This window comes from Dermacentor andersoni, chromosome 5 (assembly GCF_023375885.2).
Source record: "Dermacentor andersoni chromosome 5, qqDerAnde1_hic_scaffold, whole genome shotgun sequence".
Taxonomy (NCBI): Eukaryota; Metazoa; Arthropoda; class Arachnida; order Ixodida; family Ixodidae; genus Dermacentor; species Dermacentor andersoni.
Genome location: NC_092818.1, coordinates 95,426,137 through 95,440,131, shown reverse-complemented (window position 1 = coordinate 95,440,131; position 13,995 = coordinate 95,426,137). Strand labels below are relative to the sequence as shown.

The 13,995-nt window shown below is 42.8% G+C and overlaps 1 protein-coding gene across 1 annotated transcript in view; it reads left to right on the top strand.

Annotated features, from left to right (window-relative positions):
* LOC126532021 (glycine receptor subunit beta-type 4-like) overlaps nt 1–13,495 on the top strand; it is a 29,539-nt gene extending 16,044 nt beyond the window's left edge. Inside the window, exons 5-8 of the mRNA XM_055070491.1 lie at nt 6,983–7,065; nt 9,292–9,426; nt 10,490–10,863; nt 12,949–13,495. Coding sequence (XP_054926466.1) covers nt 6,983–7,065; nt 9,292–9,426; nt 10,490–10,863; nt 12,949–13,158 — 802 coding nt within the window. The 3' untranslated portion in view covers nt 13,159–13,495. The remainder of the gene's footprint in view (nt 1–6,982; nt 7,066–9,291; nt 9,427–10,489; nt 10,864–12,948) is intronic.
* Nucleotides 13,496–13,995: the final 500 nt, after the last annotated feature.

The window sequence follows — 13,995 nt, the reverse complement described above, 5'->3', positions numbered from 1 at the left end:
AAATCAACCAACTCGCGGTTCTAACGTTTTAGATCTTGTCTTCTGCAGTGCACCTAAAACGATTGGCGCAGTTCTGTACTTAGATGGTTTTAGTGACCACAAGCTTATTCATGTAGAGCTTAATGTCTCATTAGCATTTCAAGGTACTACAACCAGGCAAATTCGCGATTATAATAGAGCCGATTATAAAGAAATGAATAATAGGCTTAATGACTTTTTCATTCAAACATTCTTGCCCTCATTTTCGTATACGTTTGTTGAACACAAATGGATGCTTTTTAAGAGCATGATAAATAATCTAGTATACAAATATGTTCCCTTGATTTCTATCTCAAATGACAAATATAAACCATGGTTTACAAAAGCTCTCCGTCGTCATCGAAATCAAAAGAAACGTCTCTACAAGAAGGCCAAACTCGTGTCCACACCATCGGCTTGGGAAAAATGCAGTGTATGCTTAAAATCTTATTGTTCTGCTGTTCGCGTTTCTAAGGATAAATATTCTTCTCACGACCTCCCCTCTCTTTTAAAATCCAATCGCAAAAAGTTTTGGCGTGTGATATCTCCCGACAGTGCTAGTAATCATATTTCACTGACCAATGATGACCATCTACCACTCTCTGATAGTGAATGCCCTCATGCACTTAACAGGTACTTTGCATCAGTATTCACAAGGGAGGATCATTCCAACATAACCGTTGTACCTGATCACGATTGGCAATATATGGCCCCTAATAATGTCACCGTTGAAGGCATCGCTCAACTCATTGATAATCAAAATATTTCTACAAGTGCTGGTGTTGACAACATTAACTCTAAAATATTAAAAAGCACTGCATCAATTTCCAGTCAAATTCCTTGCCTCCTTTTCCAACAATCACTATCATCTGGCTTGCTCCCTACCGACTGGAAAATTGCCAAAATCATCCCTGTGTTTAAAAGCGGAAACAGAAATTCACCCGAAAACTACCGTCCAATTTCACTGTCATGTATTTGCTGTAAATTACTCGAACACATTATCGCTTCTAACATTTACAGTCCGCTCTAACATAATTCCTTCCAAAAAGGGTTTTCTTGTGATACTCAACTGCTAGAATTCACGACTGATTTGCATTTTAGCATGGATGCTAACCTACAAACTGACTGCATCTTTTTAGATTTTGCTAAAGCTTTCGACCGCGTTGCACATTCCCGTTTGTTTTCAAAATTATCTATTTGCCTAGATTCTTTTACACTGTCATGGATTCGTAACTTTCTTTCTTTCCGCCAATAGTTTATAACAGTTAGCAATTTTAATTCATCACTCTGTGACGTAACTTCAGGTGTACCTCAAGGCAGCGTTCTTGGCCCTTTATTGTTTTTCATATACATTAACGACCTGCCCGCTAACACATCTTCTCGTCTACGACTCTTTGCTGATGAGTGCATCATTTACCGCTCCGTTAATTCCACGGATGATCATCTCGCCCTCCAAAGTGACCTTAACCTAATTTCCAGTTGGTGTAATAAATGGCAAATGACACTTCACTCGAATGAATGCAAGGTTATCTCATTCAGCCGCAAGCGTACCAATTCTAACTTCTCGTATCTCATAGATAGCGCGGTATTGTCTCAGGCATCATCACACAAGTATTTAGGTATTCACCTCACGCATAATCTTTCATGGGCCACGCATGTCAACACGATTTGTGCGAAAGCTTCAAGGACACTGGGATATCTGTGCAGGCACCTGCGGAATTCTCCTAACAATGTTCGAAAACTGGCCAATCTAACACTTGTGCGGCCGCAGCTAGAATATGCAGCATCCATTTGGTCCCCCACATCAAAACTACTTAATAAACTTACTAGAATCCATACAAAATAGAGCCGCTCGCTTCACAACACGTAACTACAGTCCCCTTTCGAGCGTAACACAGATAAAACTTGATATCTCTCTTCAGCCATTACATATTCGTCGTTCAATCGCTCTTTTATGCTTATTTCATAAATATCGCCACTGCACCAGGCAATCTGCGTTACCTCTAGAAGCGCCGTCACGCATTTCGAGCCGTTTACATAATCAGCACAGCTTCAAGCGCATATATGGAAGAACACAAGCCTTCAATTCATCAGCCCTTCCACGTGCCATCGTTCTTTGGAATGATCTTCCCGATAATATTGCATCCATATGCAACCATCAATCATTCCATAATCAGCTGCGCGAATGCTTTCAAGTGACATCGTGACGTTAAGCCTTCTCTTTTATAAAATATCGCACTTTTTCGGCTATTGCGTTTTTGTAAACCCCTGCTTTATTATTTTTTTTCTTGAGTCATGTGTCAGACATTTGTGCTGTATTTGTATACTTCAATTATTTTTTGTACTTTGCTCTTATGTTTGTTGCTGCTTGTGCTAGCCCTGTGCGATGCTTTCCCTTTCCTTTTTTTTTTTGTCCTGTATATTTTGTATTTCTTATAATATCCTTGTTCGTCTACCTTACTCAATGGCCTCTGGGCCCTGTAAGGTATTGTGAATAAATAAATAAATAAATGACTGTACTTCGCAGACTTGCAGGCACATAATGGGTCGGAGCAGCATCGTCCATGCTGACTGTTTACAATGCATTAATACGAAAAAATTGCGTATTTTGCGCCCATCTTACACGAAATTTCCCACAACTCAAAAGAGCGGCCTCCAAGGCTTTTAACTAGAGGACCACGCGTATGTCTAGGAGTTCCGCGAAGGACTTTTATAGCTGTCTTGTAGCTGAGGATCGCCAATCACCGTTTCCAGTTATGAGAACTACAGAAACATACCGGCATTATTTTCGTCTTCAAACACAGCAAAAAAGCCCCCCGTGGCTTTAGATATAATGAAACGACATAGAAGCTTTGTTCATTAAAAAAAATTTAAGAATATCTCCATATAATGCCAGGAAATGAATTTTGGAACTCAGACGTCGAATATCCTCCATTGCTGCTTACACTTCCAAAAATCGAATTCTTACTATAGGCGCAATATTCAGACAAAGAGACATGCCCATTCAAGTTGCTCAACAACAGCACCAGGCCAGATATATATGCGGTATTCAGGATACAGACACGTCTACACAGATACCTCCAGTACAGCAACCTCTTCAACTTCAGCGTTCGTTATACTGCACATCAATAAACAAGAATCATTTAGGTTATCTCGTGCGGCTTCGTCCACAACTGCTTAACTATTCGCAATGCTATGTGCGATAAAATTTTATAACTCCAGTAAAAGATGTGCAAAAATGGGTAATTCTGAGCGATTCACAGGCACCTCTAACATCACCCTGCATCACAAAAGGAATAACGATCCGTAATAGTACAATATATGAAACACTTAAAGACCTCATAAAGGCAAGCCAAGCGAAGCATGAAATAGCATTCCAGTGGATACCAGCCAGGGCACTGTAACATTCCTAGGAAGACAGCAGCCGATGAAGCAGCACGACAAGCACACCTCAAAGATGATGTGGTTCCGTTCCCAATATAAAAGAATGAATTACTCTGCATTATAAGGGCAACGTCTTTCGAAATGTGTAGAAATACGTCAGTTGACCAGAATTCTAAGAGCTAGAATTTTTATCATATCGGTCCGTTTATTGAGTTCAAAATTTTATTTTCATTAGAGAGAAATATGGAAGCCCTTATTCATCGATTAAGGCTAGGCACTGTCTACACAAAACATTTCTTACATAGAATTGTCCATGCGGAAACCCCCGATTGTGATTGTTGATTTATAGATAAAGATATAGACCACCTTCTAGATTGGCCATCACGACACACCAAGACGCCGATTTAAATCACCTAATTACATTAGAACGCATACCTTTCAGTTTAAAGAAACCTTTGAGTCTTTGGCCAACAGCGATCTTGCGGAAGGGTGCTTTAAAAGCGTTAAAAACTTGCCCCGAAGACAGCGGCATTGTTGGCCTTTATCAACGCTTTTAATGTTCCTTTCATTTCAATGTCGCTGTATATATGTATGTGTTGGCGGATTACGTTGACTGTTCTCTTGTGACTATATGTGATAATGCATTTACACGATGTATGCGCCACCCGGTGGCTAGAGACTATACTAATAGGCGACTGTATCATTTGTATTTTTGAGACTTTCTTCCACAGAACTGTGAAGTCATTTAACTTATACATTGTATGTACCATGAATTTCTTACGCCATAGTGTCACTGTGAAAACGTTGCCTGAGAAGTTCTGCTGCTTGTATGAAAAGGTTATTTGATATGTAATCTTGAACCCTGCATGCTGCAGGTTAGAACCATTCAAGAGCTAAGGAGTAGCCGGCGCCTTAAATTTTGCGTCCACATCTCCTATCATAGGAATAAAATAATATGTGTGAGGCAAACGAGGGCATAAGGAATTGACAAGTTTAGAAGAGTCTAATTCCTGTACAGAAAACGAAGTATTGAATGCATTTGCAATGTCAGATGGGTTATCGTAGGTGTGATCTGAGCGCATCTTGGGTATAAGGGTATTAGACGTAGTCCTGCTGAGAAAATTGATTACGTTCAACTGTTTCCGATTATTGCCAGTGCCTTTCATTTTGTTCTCATGATAAGCTTTTTTAGTGTCCCTGAGAAGCCTCTATAATATGTTAGAATACGTCCTATAGTCATTACGTAAATTATTGTTGAATGGCTGACTCTTCATTTTTTTTTTTGCTTTTTTATAAAGGTTATCTTTCTTTCGCAGGCAGTTCAATATGCTAGTAGTTATCCACGGGTTATATGCAGTCGAAAACTTATGTCCATAAGCAATTAATTTAGTGCCTTTGTTGAGGGTGTTAGTTATGATGTTAGAAAACTTCTGATAAGTAATTTCTGGATTTATTGTCGCTAATACTGGTGACCAGTCTGTGCGGCTAATTATATCTATGAATAATGAGTTGTTTAGGTTACTTGTGAAAGCCTGTTTTTACAGCTTTTGACGGAATACTTAATAGGGCGGTTGCTTTCTTAATAGGTTTTTGTGATAGCTTATGCATTGTTTAGCCCAAAGCTAAATACAACTCATTAACAAAAGATGAGTGGGATCTATGAATGCAAGCCACAGCTAAGTTCTATCTCGGAAAAAGCACGATTCATGCAGTTCGATCCAAACGAATTCCCTTTTGAAGATGTTAAGTGCCAAGCCAAGTCTACGAAGTATGCGAAGGCTGTGGGTTCGGTTCCCACCTGCGGCAAGTTGTTTTTTCATCCACTTTAATTTCCAATAATTTATCGTTTCCTTATTTCATTTATTAAGCACAAGTAATTTCCCCTATGTTGTCCTCGGTGTCAGTGTTTGTTGGCTTCTTATGATATGACTAATAATAATCGGGCCCCTCGGTTAACCCCCTTTCTTCTCGAAGCCAAGTCTACGGTGATACTGGAAGTTCGAAGAAATGAAAAGAGCGGCGCCACCATGATTGTGTTCGCTGCGGTGACAGTACTCTGAGTCATATGAAGGAAAGCTATGCAGATTTCTGTAATATTATCAAGGTATCCTTGCAGGCTGCGTGCATTAAAATAGATGAGCGATTTATGAGAGTTGATCAGGGGTGAATTGTGCCATATTAATAAACAGCGGAAGATAAGTTTACAGGAAACCTAGGTGAAAACTGCAACGTCTTCATCGCACGTTATGCGAAAAACTGGGCTGTTCACGGCTTTACGTGCCTTAATTTCGCAATTCTCTGTACAAAGAAGGAACCATTGCTTCTGCTTTTTCAGTGCCAGCGCTTTCACTAGTTGTGACAGGTGCTCGTTACCAAAAATTACCTGGGTTCTTTATCCGGACAAGCCGATTCTGCGTGTGTTGAGCCGGGCGTTTTGTGCTTTTGTCACGAATTCATTTTTTTTTTAGCGCGTGAAGGCAAACGAGCGATTACATTTGCCCGACCGGACTCAGCTGACACACGGTGAAGTAAATCTAGTTCAGAAGCCGTAATAGGGCAGTTCACTTTTTCACCTGCGGTCAGTACAGAAACGCAGTCCAGAGTGGATGGTAAGGCTTTGATTTCCACATTATTCAACCTTGAGTATTGATCCATTCCGGAAACTTTCTTCTTCAGCAGATCGTTTTTCACTCTTCAAGGCCTTATTATTTGCACAGATTTCTGTCTGCTGGCGAGGAACACTTCCCACAAGGACATTCAGCAGTTCCATACTGTCATTCATTCTTGAAACTTCCGCGCTTAGCTTGCCGACATCTGAAGCTCATTCCTGAAGCTTTGGTCCACCATTCACAAAAAAATTCGTTGACAAGCTGGTTCATGCGATGTTCAAGTTCTAAATCAAGCTCTTCAATTATCTTTGTCAGCTCAGCATTTGTAGGCATTGTCAACTACCGATACAACAATCTCAAGACTAGACGAAGCGTGCACAGACAAGAAACCTAAACAGCGGCCGCAGCTGTGGTAAAGATTTTGCACAGAAATAGCTTAACAAATGCGTAATACAACCAACCTTTACAAAGTAGGAACAATGCTCAGTGCTGCGCTTCCAACCGCAGCCGCTGCTGCTGTGACCGACGAAATTCTTTTAAATGCAACAAACATCATCAATATAAGTACAGCAGTTGGTGACAAAAACAATCTCCTGTCTCCGTTTCTAGGTACTTTCCCTAGCTAAAGCTTCCTCCTAAGCACGAAATTGCCTTATCCTGAGATTAAGTCTGCGTTGCGACAGCACGTGGTTACCGTGCACGTCACTGTTGAAAGCAAGCCGATTACCAGAACCAGCCCTCCACCTTCTCACGGGAAGACCATTCGCGGTGTGTACAGACGCCACCAGAAGCAATCGCGGTAAATAAATAAGTTTGCCTCCGTAATTTCTTTTACTAAATGCAATGAAAATTAATAAATAAAGACACACATCGTAATCAGCTTTCACAAAAGCGTCGGCTTATATTTTTGCTGGTCTTGAAAAAGAAGCGTTAATATTGCTAATGTGATTTTTCTCTTCTTTTTTTTTCAGGGTGCGCCTGAAGCTCTCCTGCCTTATGTATTTTCACCTATTTCCCCTGGACAGACAAAAGTGCTTCATTGTTATTAGACCGTGTGAGTATGCATAAAAATATCAGACTGACAGACACCGCTAACAAAGAAACAAAGAGCGTAAGCTGTTGTGTCAGACCTAAAAGAACTTTGTGGACATGTTATGTTTTGTCGCCTTTATTTATTTTACTGTAGCGATGAAGGCCTTCGATTGGTCCTTTTATGCCACATCCGCCTCCGCCGAGCATCAGTCGCCACAATAGGCTTTGGTGGGAGCCTATAGCCATTGGTTATGAACAGTTAACGGACTTCAGACACGAAGAGCACAACCGAAACATCGCAAGATTGCTGTCGAGAAACGTTATAGCGAGAGTATCGTCTAATGAAGCAAAGTCCGGGCAGACAGATCGTCCTTGAACCACAAACTATAGCACAAAGAGCAGTTGTAGCCAGAATTGTTCAGAAACTTCGTTGAATGCCTTAATTGCAACTGTTTTGATTGGTGCATTTGCTAGCCGGCTCCGGCGCCTCGCTTCCGCAGGTGGTTCGAAGTTCGAGGTTGTGGCGTCTAAGACAGTGAACTTCTGCCTCAGGCGCTCGAACTACAGTGTCATAGCGTCTATATCGCTTAGCTTCTGAGGCTCAAACCAATGGTTCACCTCGCTTACATCGCCGTGCTGCTGCCTCCACAGCACGCGATGGCAGAACTGTTCTTGTGGGCTAGGCATTTCCCTCCCCTATCTCTGGTTTGCTGGATCGCGTAATGGTACACTTCCTATTTAGACGGATAAAGGGTTCTTTGAAAACTCTATTGTGGTTAATTACGAAATAATAAATTTATTATTAGAAGAGAAAGTGAAAGCTTTTTTTTTTATTTCGCGTCGAATACACTATGCCGGTACGTCACTGTGATGTGACGTTGTTCAAAGTACCTTTTCGTGCTTACGCCGCGTTGGCTAAGCAAAAGTTTTCGAAACTCGCCATGCTCAATCTCTGGCTCCTTGAGAACACAGTGTAGTCTGTTTTTGGCACTAAAGAATTACCGAGGCCCTACAAGACGCTGTCACAGTCTATGACGTCACAGCGATCTGGTGCGAGAACTTCAAGGAGGCGCCGCCACCAGCCTTTTGTTATTACGCTTCTTTTTCTGTCTTGACAGGCGTCTTATCGGGTAAGAGTGGTGTTTTTGATATTGTAGTTTACCGACACAGAAGAGAACACTTTCTTCTTTGGTGTCCCTTTAAAGATCGGAGGGTCCTGCTTCCACCATGACATTCCACGATACTGTGGCCGCACTCAGTTGGTCTGATGACGGGTTTGCATTTATGAATGGCCTATACTAACTACGGGGGAATGGCTTCCGCCTCCTGTGATGCCTGGAGGGCACGACCACCTGGTGGTGCTCAAGGGAACTGAGCTTTGTGTCACTGTGACCAAACTGTCCTCTCTAAGCGGTGAAAACGAGCGCTTCAACCAGTGTATCAAAGTACCTTCTGGCATGTTGACAAGGTATCTTCTCAAACCTTGTAAAAGTGCTGTCACCTCAAGGTACCTTCTGGAGGCGGACGCTCTGGCAAAGGCGGCACATGATTCCAATGCACATATCTGCACTGTTGTAACAGTTTTTGACGCCAGGCACACGTTGCAGCGGCACCTTACAACACTCCATCCGGACCAGCAGGTAACCAGCGGGCGACCCCCATCCCTTTCCTTCCTCACCAGGCAGGATTGGTCACTGCTGCTGCGCCTCCGGCGGATCGGCGGCTCCTGGACGGCATCCCAGAAGTGTATGAGGGGCCTATCCGCATGCCCGGACTGTATGGCGTGTGCCACAGCACAGAAAGTTGAGCACCTCCTCTGCTACTGGCCCTCTTGTCAAAGGAGAGGGCTTCTCTATTCACATCGTTTTGACGCCTGGGCATTCCAGCAGGTTTGGCATCGCAACTTCTGTTCCGCGGCCGACACCACAGCTCGGCCTTCAAGCAACTGCTTAGATTCCTGGAAGACACGAGGCTGATGTCTAAGATGTATATGCGCAGCAGTGAATTGCTCTGTTACCTATCCTCTTTATCTCCCCCTCACCTTTCCCAAAGCGCTGAGACTTGCTACCTAATAGGGACGGAGAAAAGGCCACCTCTTACTGACTACGATCTTTCTCTCTCAAACTAAGCAACGAGATAAGAAAGTCTAACGCTTTAAAGGTTACCCCCGTGCGCAAAGCAAGTTGGGGCACCTGTTGAATAAGTGGCCATATCAATAGAAGGTGCACGTTTTTTTCCCCCGCTCCAGATGCACAAAGAAACGATCAAACAAGAATATCTTGGGCACGTGACAAGCCCATTTCTCTGGAGTTTGAGATACAAATGGAGGAATTTGACCTAGTTGGCTTCTACACAGGGGAGTTTACTGAGCGGCGACAGATAGGTAAGTATTCTGCAGTCGACAGTGGACCGCGTGCACCACAGCTTGTTCTATTAACTGAAGCGCACTGGACAGTTCGTAACCAAACTAACGAAAGCTCAAGGACAATTTCTTCGTCAGTTCATTCATTTACATTTCTTCAACGCCGTCGCAAGAAAGGCAGAAATCTGACCAAATAAATATGCAAGACGAGAAAAATGTAAACTAGATTGCTTCTCTACATGACCGTACGAAAGTGAAGGCTCTTACCTACAGTTAGCCGGCTCCAAATAAGCCATCAAAATGATTTGCACAAGGCAATCGTCGTGGCAACCGAAGGTAGACGCTACCGAAGGACCGGCTGTACCAAGCGTAGAAAAATAAACTGGAGCAACTAAGAAATTACCAGTAAAAACTAAGAACTACCGCAAAGTGGTGATGGCAAAAGAGTATTAGTAAATTACATTTATATAGGCCAGAACGAACAATGGTGACCCTCTACTTATGCAATAGCATACTATATATATAATGTGATGATTGCCACATCTCGACGGTTGCAAGCCAATGCGTCGCGCGTGACTTTGCACACTCTAAAGTATCAAAATAACATTGCAATACATCGTATGCACTTGCAATTTCGCGCACACCGTGACGCTCTCACGTATACTCAACACACGTCGAGTTTTCTGTTAGATACCTCCAAAGCTGGGGAAGTCCGCTGTAATCTTATAAAAAAATGCGTGAGCCATTGCGGAATCGAACCTGACTATTATAGCACAGCGACCCAACACTCCAGCAATTTGGCTACAATGGCAGGCTCGCTTCTCCCGCGCCAAAATCGCTGTTTGAAATATTTGTATCTATATATATGTGATAGTTTCTCGCATTCTTCGCTCCTATTTTATAACTAGTGACAGATAGCGCTTTGAGACGCTATGTTAGATTGCAGTGCCTTCGGGATCAGCCCACTCCTTTAGGTCAAACGATCATATACCTCCAAAGCGGGTAAAGTTCACCTACGTAGTTATCGCATCAAAACGTATGCTGGATCCACCGTGAATTTTTCAATATTTTTTTCTTTGCGCAGGCACATTCAGCACCCTGAACGTGACGTTCCTTCTGCACCGCCGAATCGAGTTCCACCTGATACAAAGCTACTTCCCCACCTGTCTGGCTGTGTTCATCTCGTGGGTGCCCTTCTACATCACCATGCAGCTGCCGCAAATACGCGTGATGATCGGCTGCACCACATTGCTGACCGTGGTGTCAATCATGTCGTCAGTCCGCACAGTCGCTCCTCGGGTCACGTACGTGAAGGCTATCGACGTGTGGGCCACCCTGTGCATCATTTTCATCTTTGCCGAGCTGGCAGAGACGACCCTCGTCAACTATCTCATACGCATGAAGCTCAGGCCTCACGTCATGCGAAGAGTGGACTTCGGCATCGCCAACCTTCTGCACGTCAGTTCGACTCCCTGAGCATTCGGCGATGTATCTGTTAACCGTTTCCTTACCACGCGGTAACAAACGTTGCCCTAAGCGCAGGCGTGTTACTGTATAAATATTATATGCCTTGTATGCTCGGTGTCATGGTACGGGATGCTCTCGTGCTTAAAAGAAAAAATAACTGTATTCTGTCTTCATGTATTTAGATGAAAAATGAGCCAGAAACTTGTATTTTTACTGGTATTATCGTGGGCAACGAAGTTACAAAAACAGCTCGGACGTTCGGTTCAGTTCAGTTTATTTCCTTGTTATACAACAAAGAGAAGCAGGAGCCAATACTCGTGTGACCTGACAGAGGCTCTCACTCGCATTGATTTTTGGCATGCCGGTAGATTGTACATTTGATACAGGCATCCTTATATGCATTGTACGCACATGTGGTGACGTACTTTCCTCATATGCACCGCGCACAAAAGAAAATCAATCACCTGAATTACACATCTTTCAAATTTGTAATGCTACACAAAACGACACCTACATTTAAATCCTTTACTTTTCTCTGCCAGGATTATAGTAAAGGGCCATATTTACCTGTAGGAAATATCACAAATTGACAAAAGAGATATTATTTAATGTTTGAACTGAGGTGCATAAAAATCAATTTCATGCTCAACAACATTTAATAGTCGAGGTATTTGATAGTCAAGGTCTTGACGTCCATGATATGTGCGGGTGAAAGGCGTTCTCGTTTGTTTACATAATGGATAACTTAATGCAGAAGTGGATGCGTTAACGATGTGATGCCGATTGCTTTCTATATGTAAAACTAATCCATAAGGATACGTCTGGCTGGCTCGGATCAATGAGTCATTGCCAAAGAGGTTGTATGTCGGTAGATTTCGCGGCCTTTTCAAATATTCGTATAACCCTTTTCTGTAGAAGTACCAATTTTCGCAATCTTTTGCAGTCGTTTTTTTTTTTTCCAAATTAACACACAGTAAGTAAGCTTAGAGCAGGAAATGACGTAGCACATTACTTTCTTGAGCCGTAGTGGAACAAGATCACTAATCCTATGCATACAACCTACTACTCAACTAAATTTATTGGTTAGCCTGTTGAGATGAGTGTCCCAAGTGAGCTTGTCATGAAACAGATCCCCAAGATTTTTTGTGTTCTTACTTGTTCTTGACACTTCCTTGGAAACTTGAGAAAAAACACTTATATTCCTATGCAATTGCGTGTTTGCAGGATTGAATATTATATATTCCATTTTATTAACACCTAATTTCAGCTTGTTTAAGCATAACCAGTAAAATTGTAAATTTAAGTACTCGTAATTGCTTTATCGGGGTATCGCGTGGAAGCCTTCGTGAAGAAAAAGAAAGATTACGTTAATATATAGATCTCGCCCTGCCTCCTAGTTTGGTTTAAATTTCATTTAAGCTTTGCTGTATATATTCATAAGTGTGCACAACCCGATTAGGCGCATTAGCTCATTGGCTATGACGTTGTGCTGCTAGGGTGACAGGTTCGATCCCGGCCGCGGCAGCCGCATTCCGATGGGCGCAGAATAAAAAAAAAATGTGATCGCGTAACATGCAATGGGTGCAGGTTAAGGAGCCACCAGCGGTCAAAATTAATCTGGAATCCCCCTCGGTGGCGCGTCTCATAATAAGATTTTGGCACGTGGTTTGGCACGCAAACCCCAGCATCTATATTTTAATTTAGATGTGCGCAATGTTCTCCTTCGCTGTGGTTTCTTTCGCGTTGTGCTTTACCAATGTGCACGTTCAATAGTCGATAAGGTCATGTTAGCGCCTCCTTAACACTACTTTTTTCCTTCTTGCGGTGCTCATATATGGCGCTTATGACGTGCCGTCTAGCCCGAGTTCCTCTTCTGCTTTTTGCCCCAAAATCGGCAACGGTCGCCAATAAAATGCTGGAAACAACCAATGATCAGCGATACTTTATCGCGCAGGAACGAGCCTCGTTAAAAAGTATTGCTGAATCTGATTGTCCGGCGGTGACGATGTATTAGCGTGAGACAATATCGCAGATGCCTAACTGTACTATTCAATCGCCACCTTGCGTCGCACGCAGTATGTCCGGCACGGGTACCCGACGGACGACTTCCTGTTGAAACTGGACGCTCAGAGCAAGCTGGAGCTGCACCGGAACCAGAAGAGGGCCGAGGCCATCGACAGAGCCAGCCGTTACATGTTTCCGCTCTGTTTCGCATTCTTGAACCTCGTGTACTGGTTGTATTATACAGACCAGCGATACGAGCGCTTCTACATCAGTGCCAAGTAACGGCATGCTGATAACCACGTATATCTAAGCGCCGCAGCAAGCTAATGTAGTGGAATGTGTGGTTATTATACAATAATAGTTTAGGCAAATCATGGATAATCTTATTTACTATGTCAAATAGCTCTGAAACATGTATAGCGTATTCAACTGAATCTTGCGATGCTGCTCTGTCCTTGAACAGCATCGAATTTTGTATCCGCGCATAGTTCAGTTAATGCGGTTGAACCAGATTAAAACACACTTTTTTTCATTAACAACGACAACAACAGTGTACTGGCAGTGCAATCAACATCGAGTAGGTGACATCTACGGCCACAGTCGGGGTCTGTAAGTTGTTTAACGGAGGAAATAAAAATTATTCCTCGGCATCTGTCTTATATGCTTCTTCTGTCCTATGGTATCGAGTGCATGACCGCGGTTGCAGAATTTCCTTTTGTAACAAATATATGTACGTTGTTAATGTATAGCAGAGATGTGGCACAGCTACCACACAAGTTCGGCCTTTATGAACAGAACAGAGACCGCTTGACTCGACAAGCAACAGCCCCGACACGACACGCACCGCTCTACATGCATATCAACATACGCACCATGTACTAACTACATGGACGTACGCATCTCCGGAACCATCAGCACTGTGTAGTTGCAAGTTTAGCAAGCCTAGTTGCACTTATTTCTACAAGTGGTAAATAAAGTTTTTTTTTTCTTCAATAATATTCCAGCACAATGTCTAAACTATGTCTAAACTATACAGGGTGTCCCAGCTAGCTTTATAGCCAGAGTTGAAAAATATGCCGATGCACTCTTTAAGGCGACGCGACCAAATGCACATGGCTG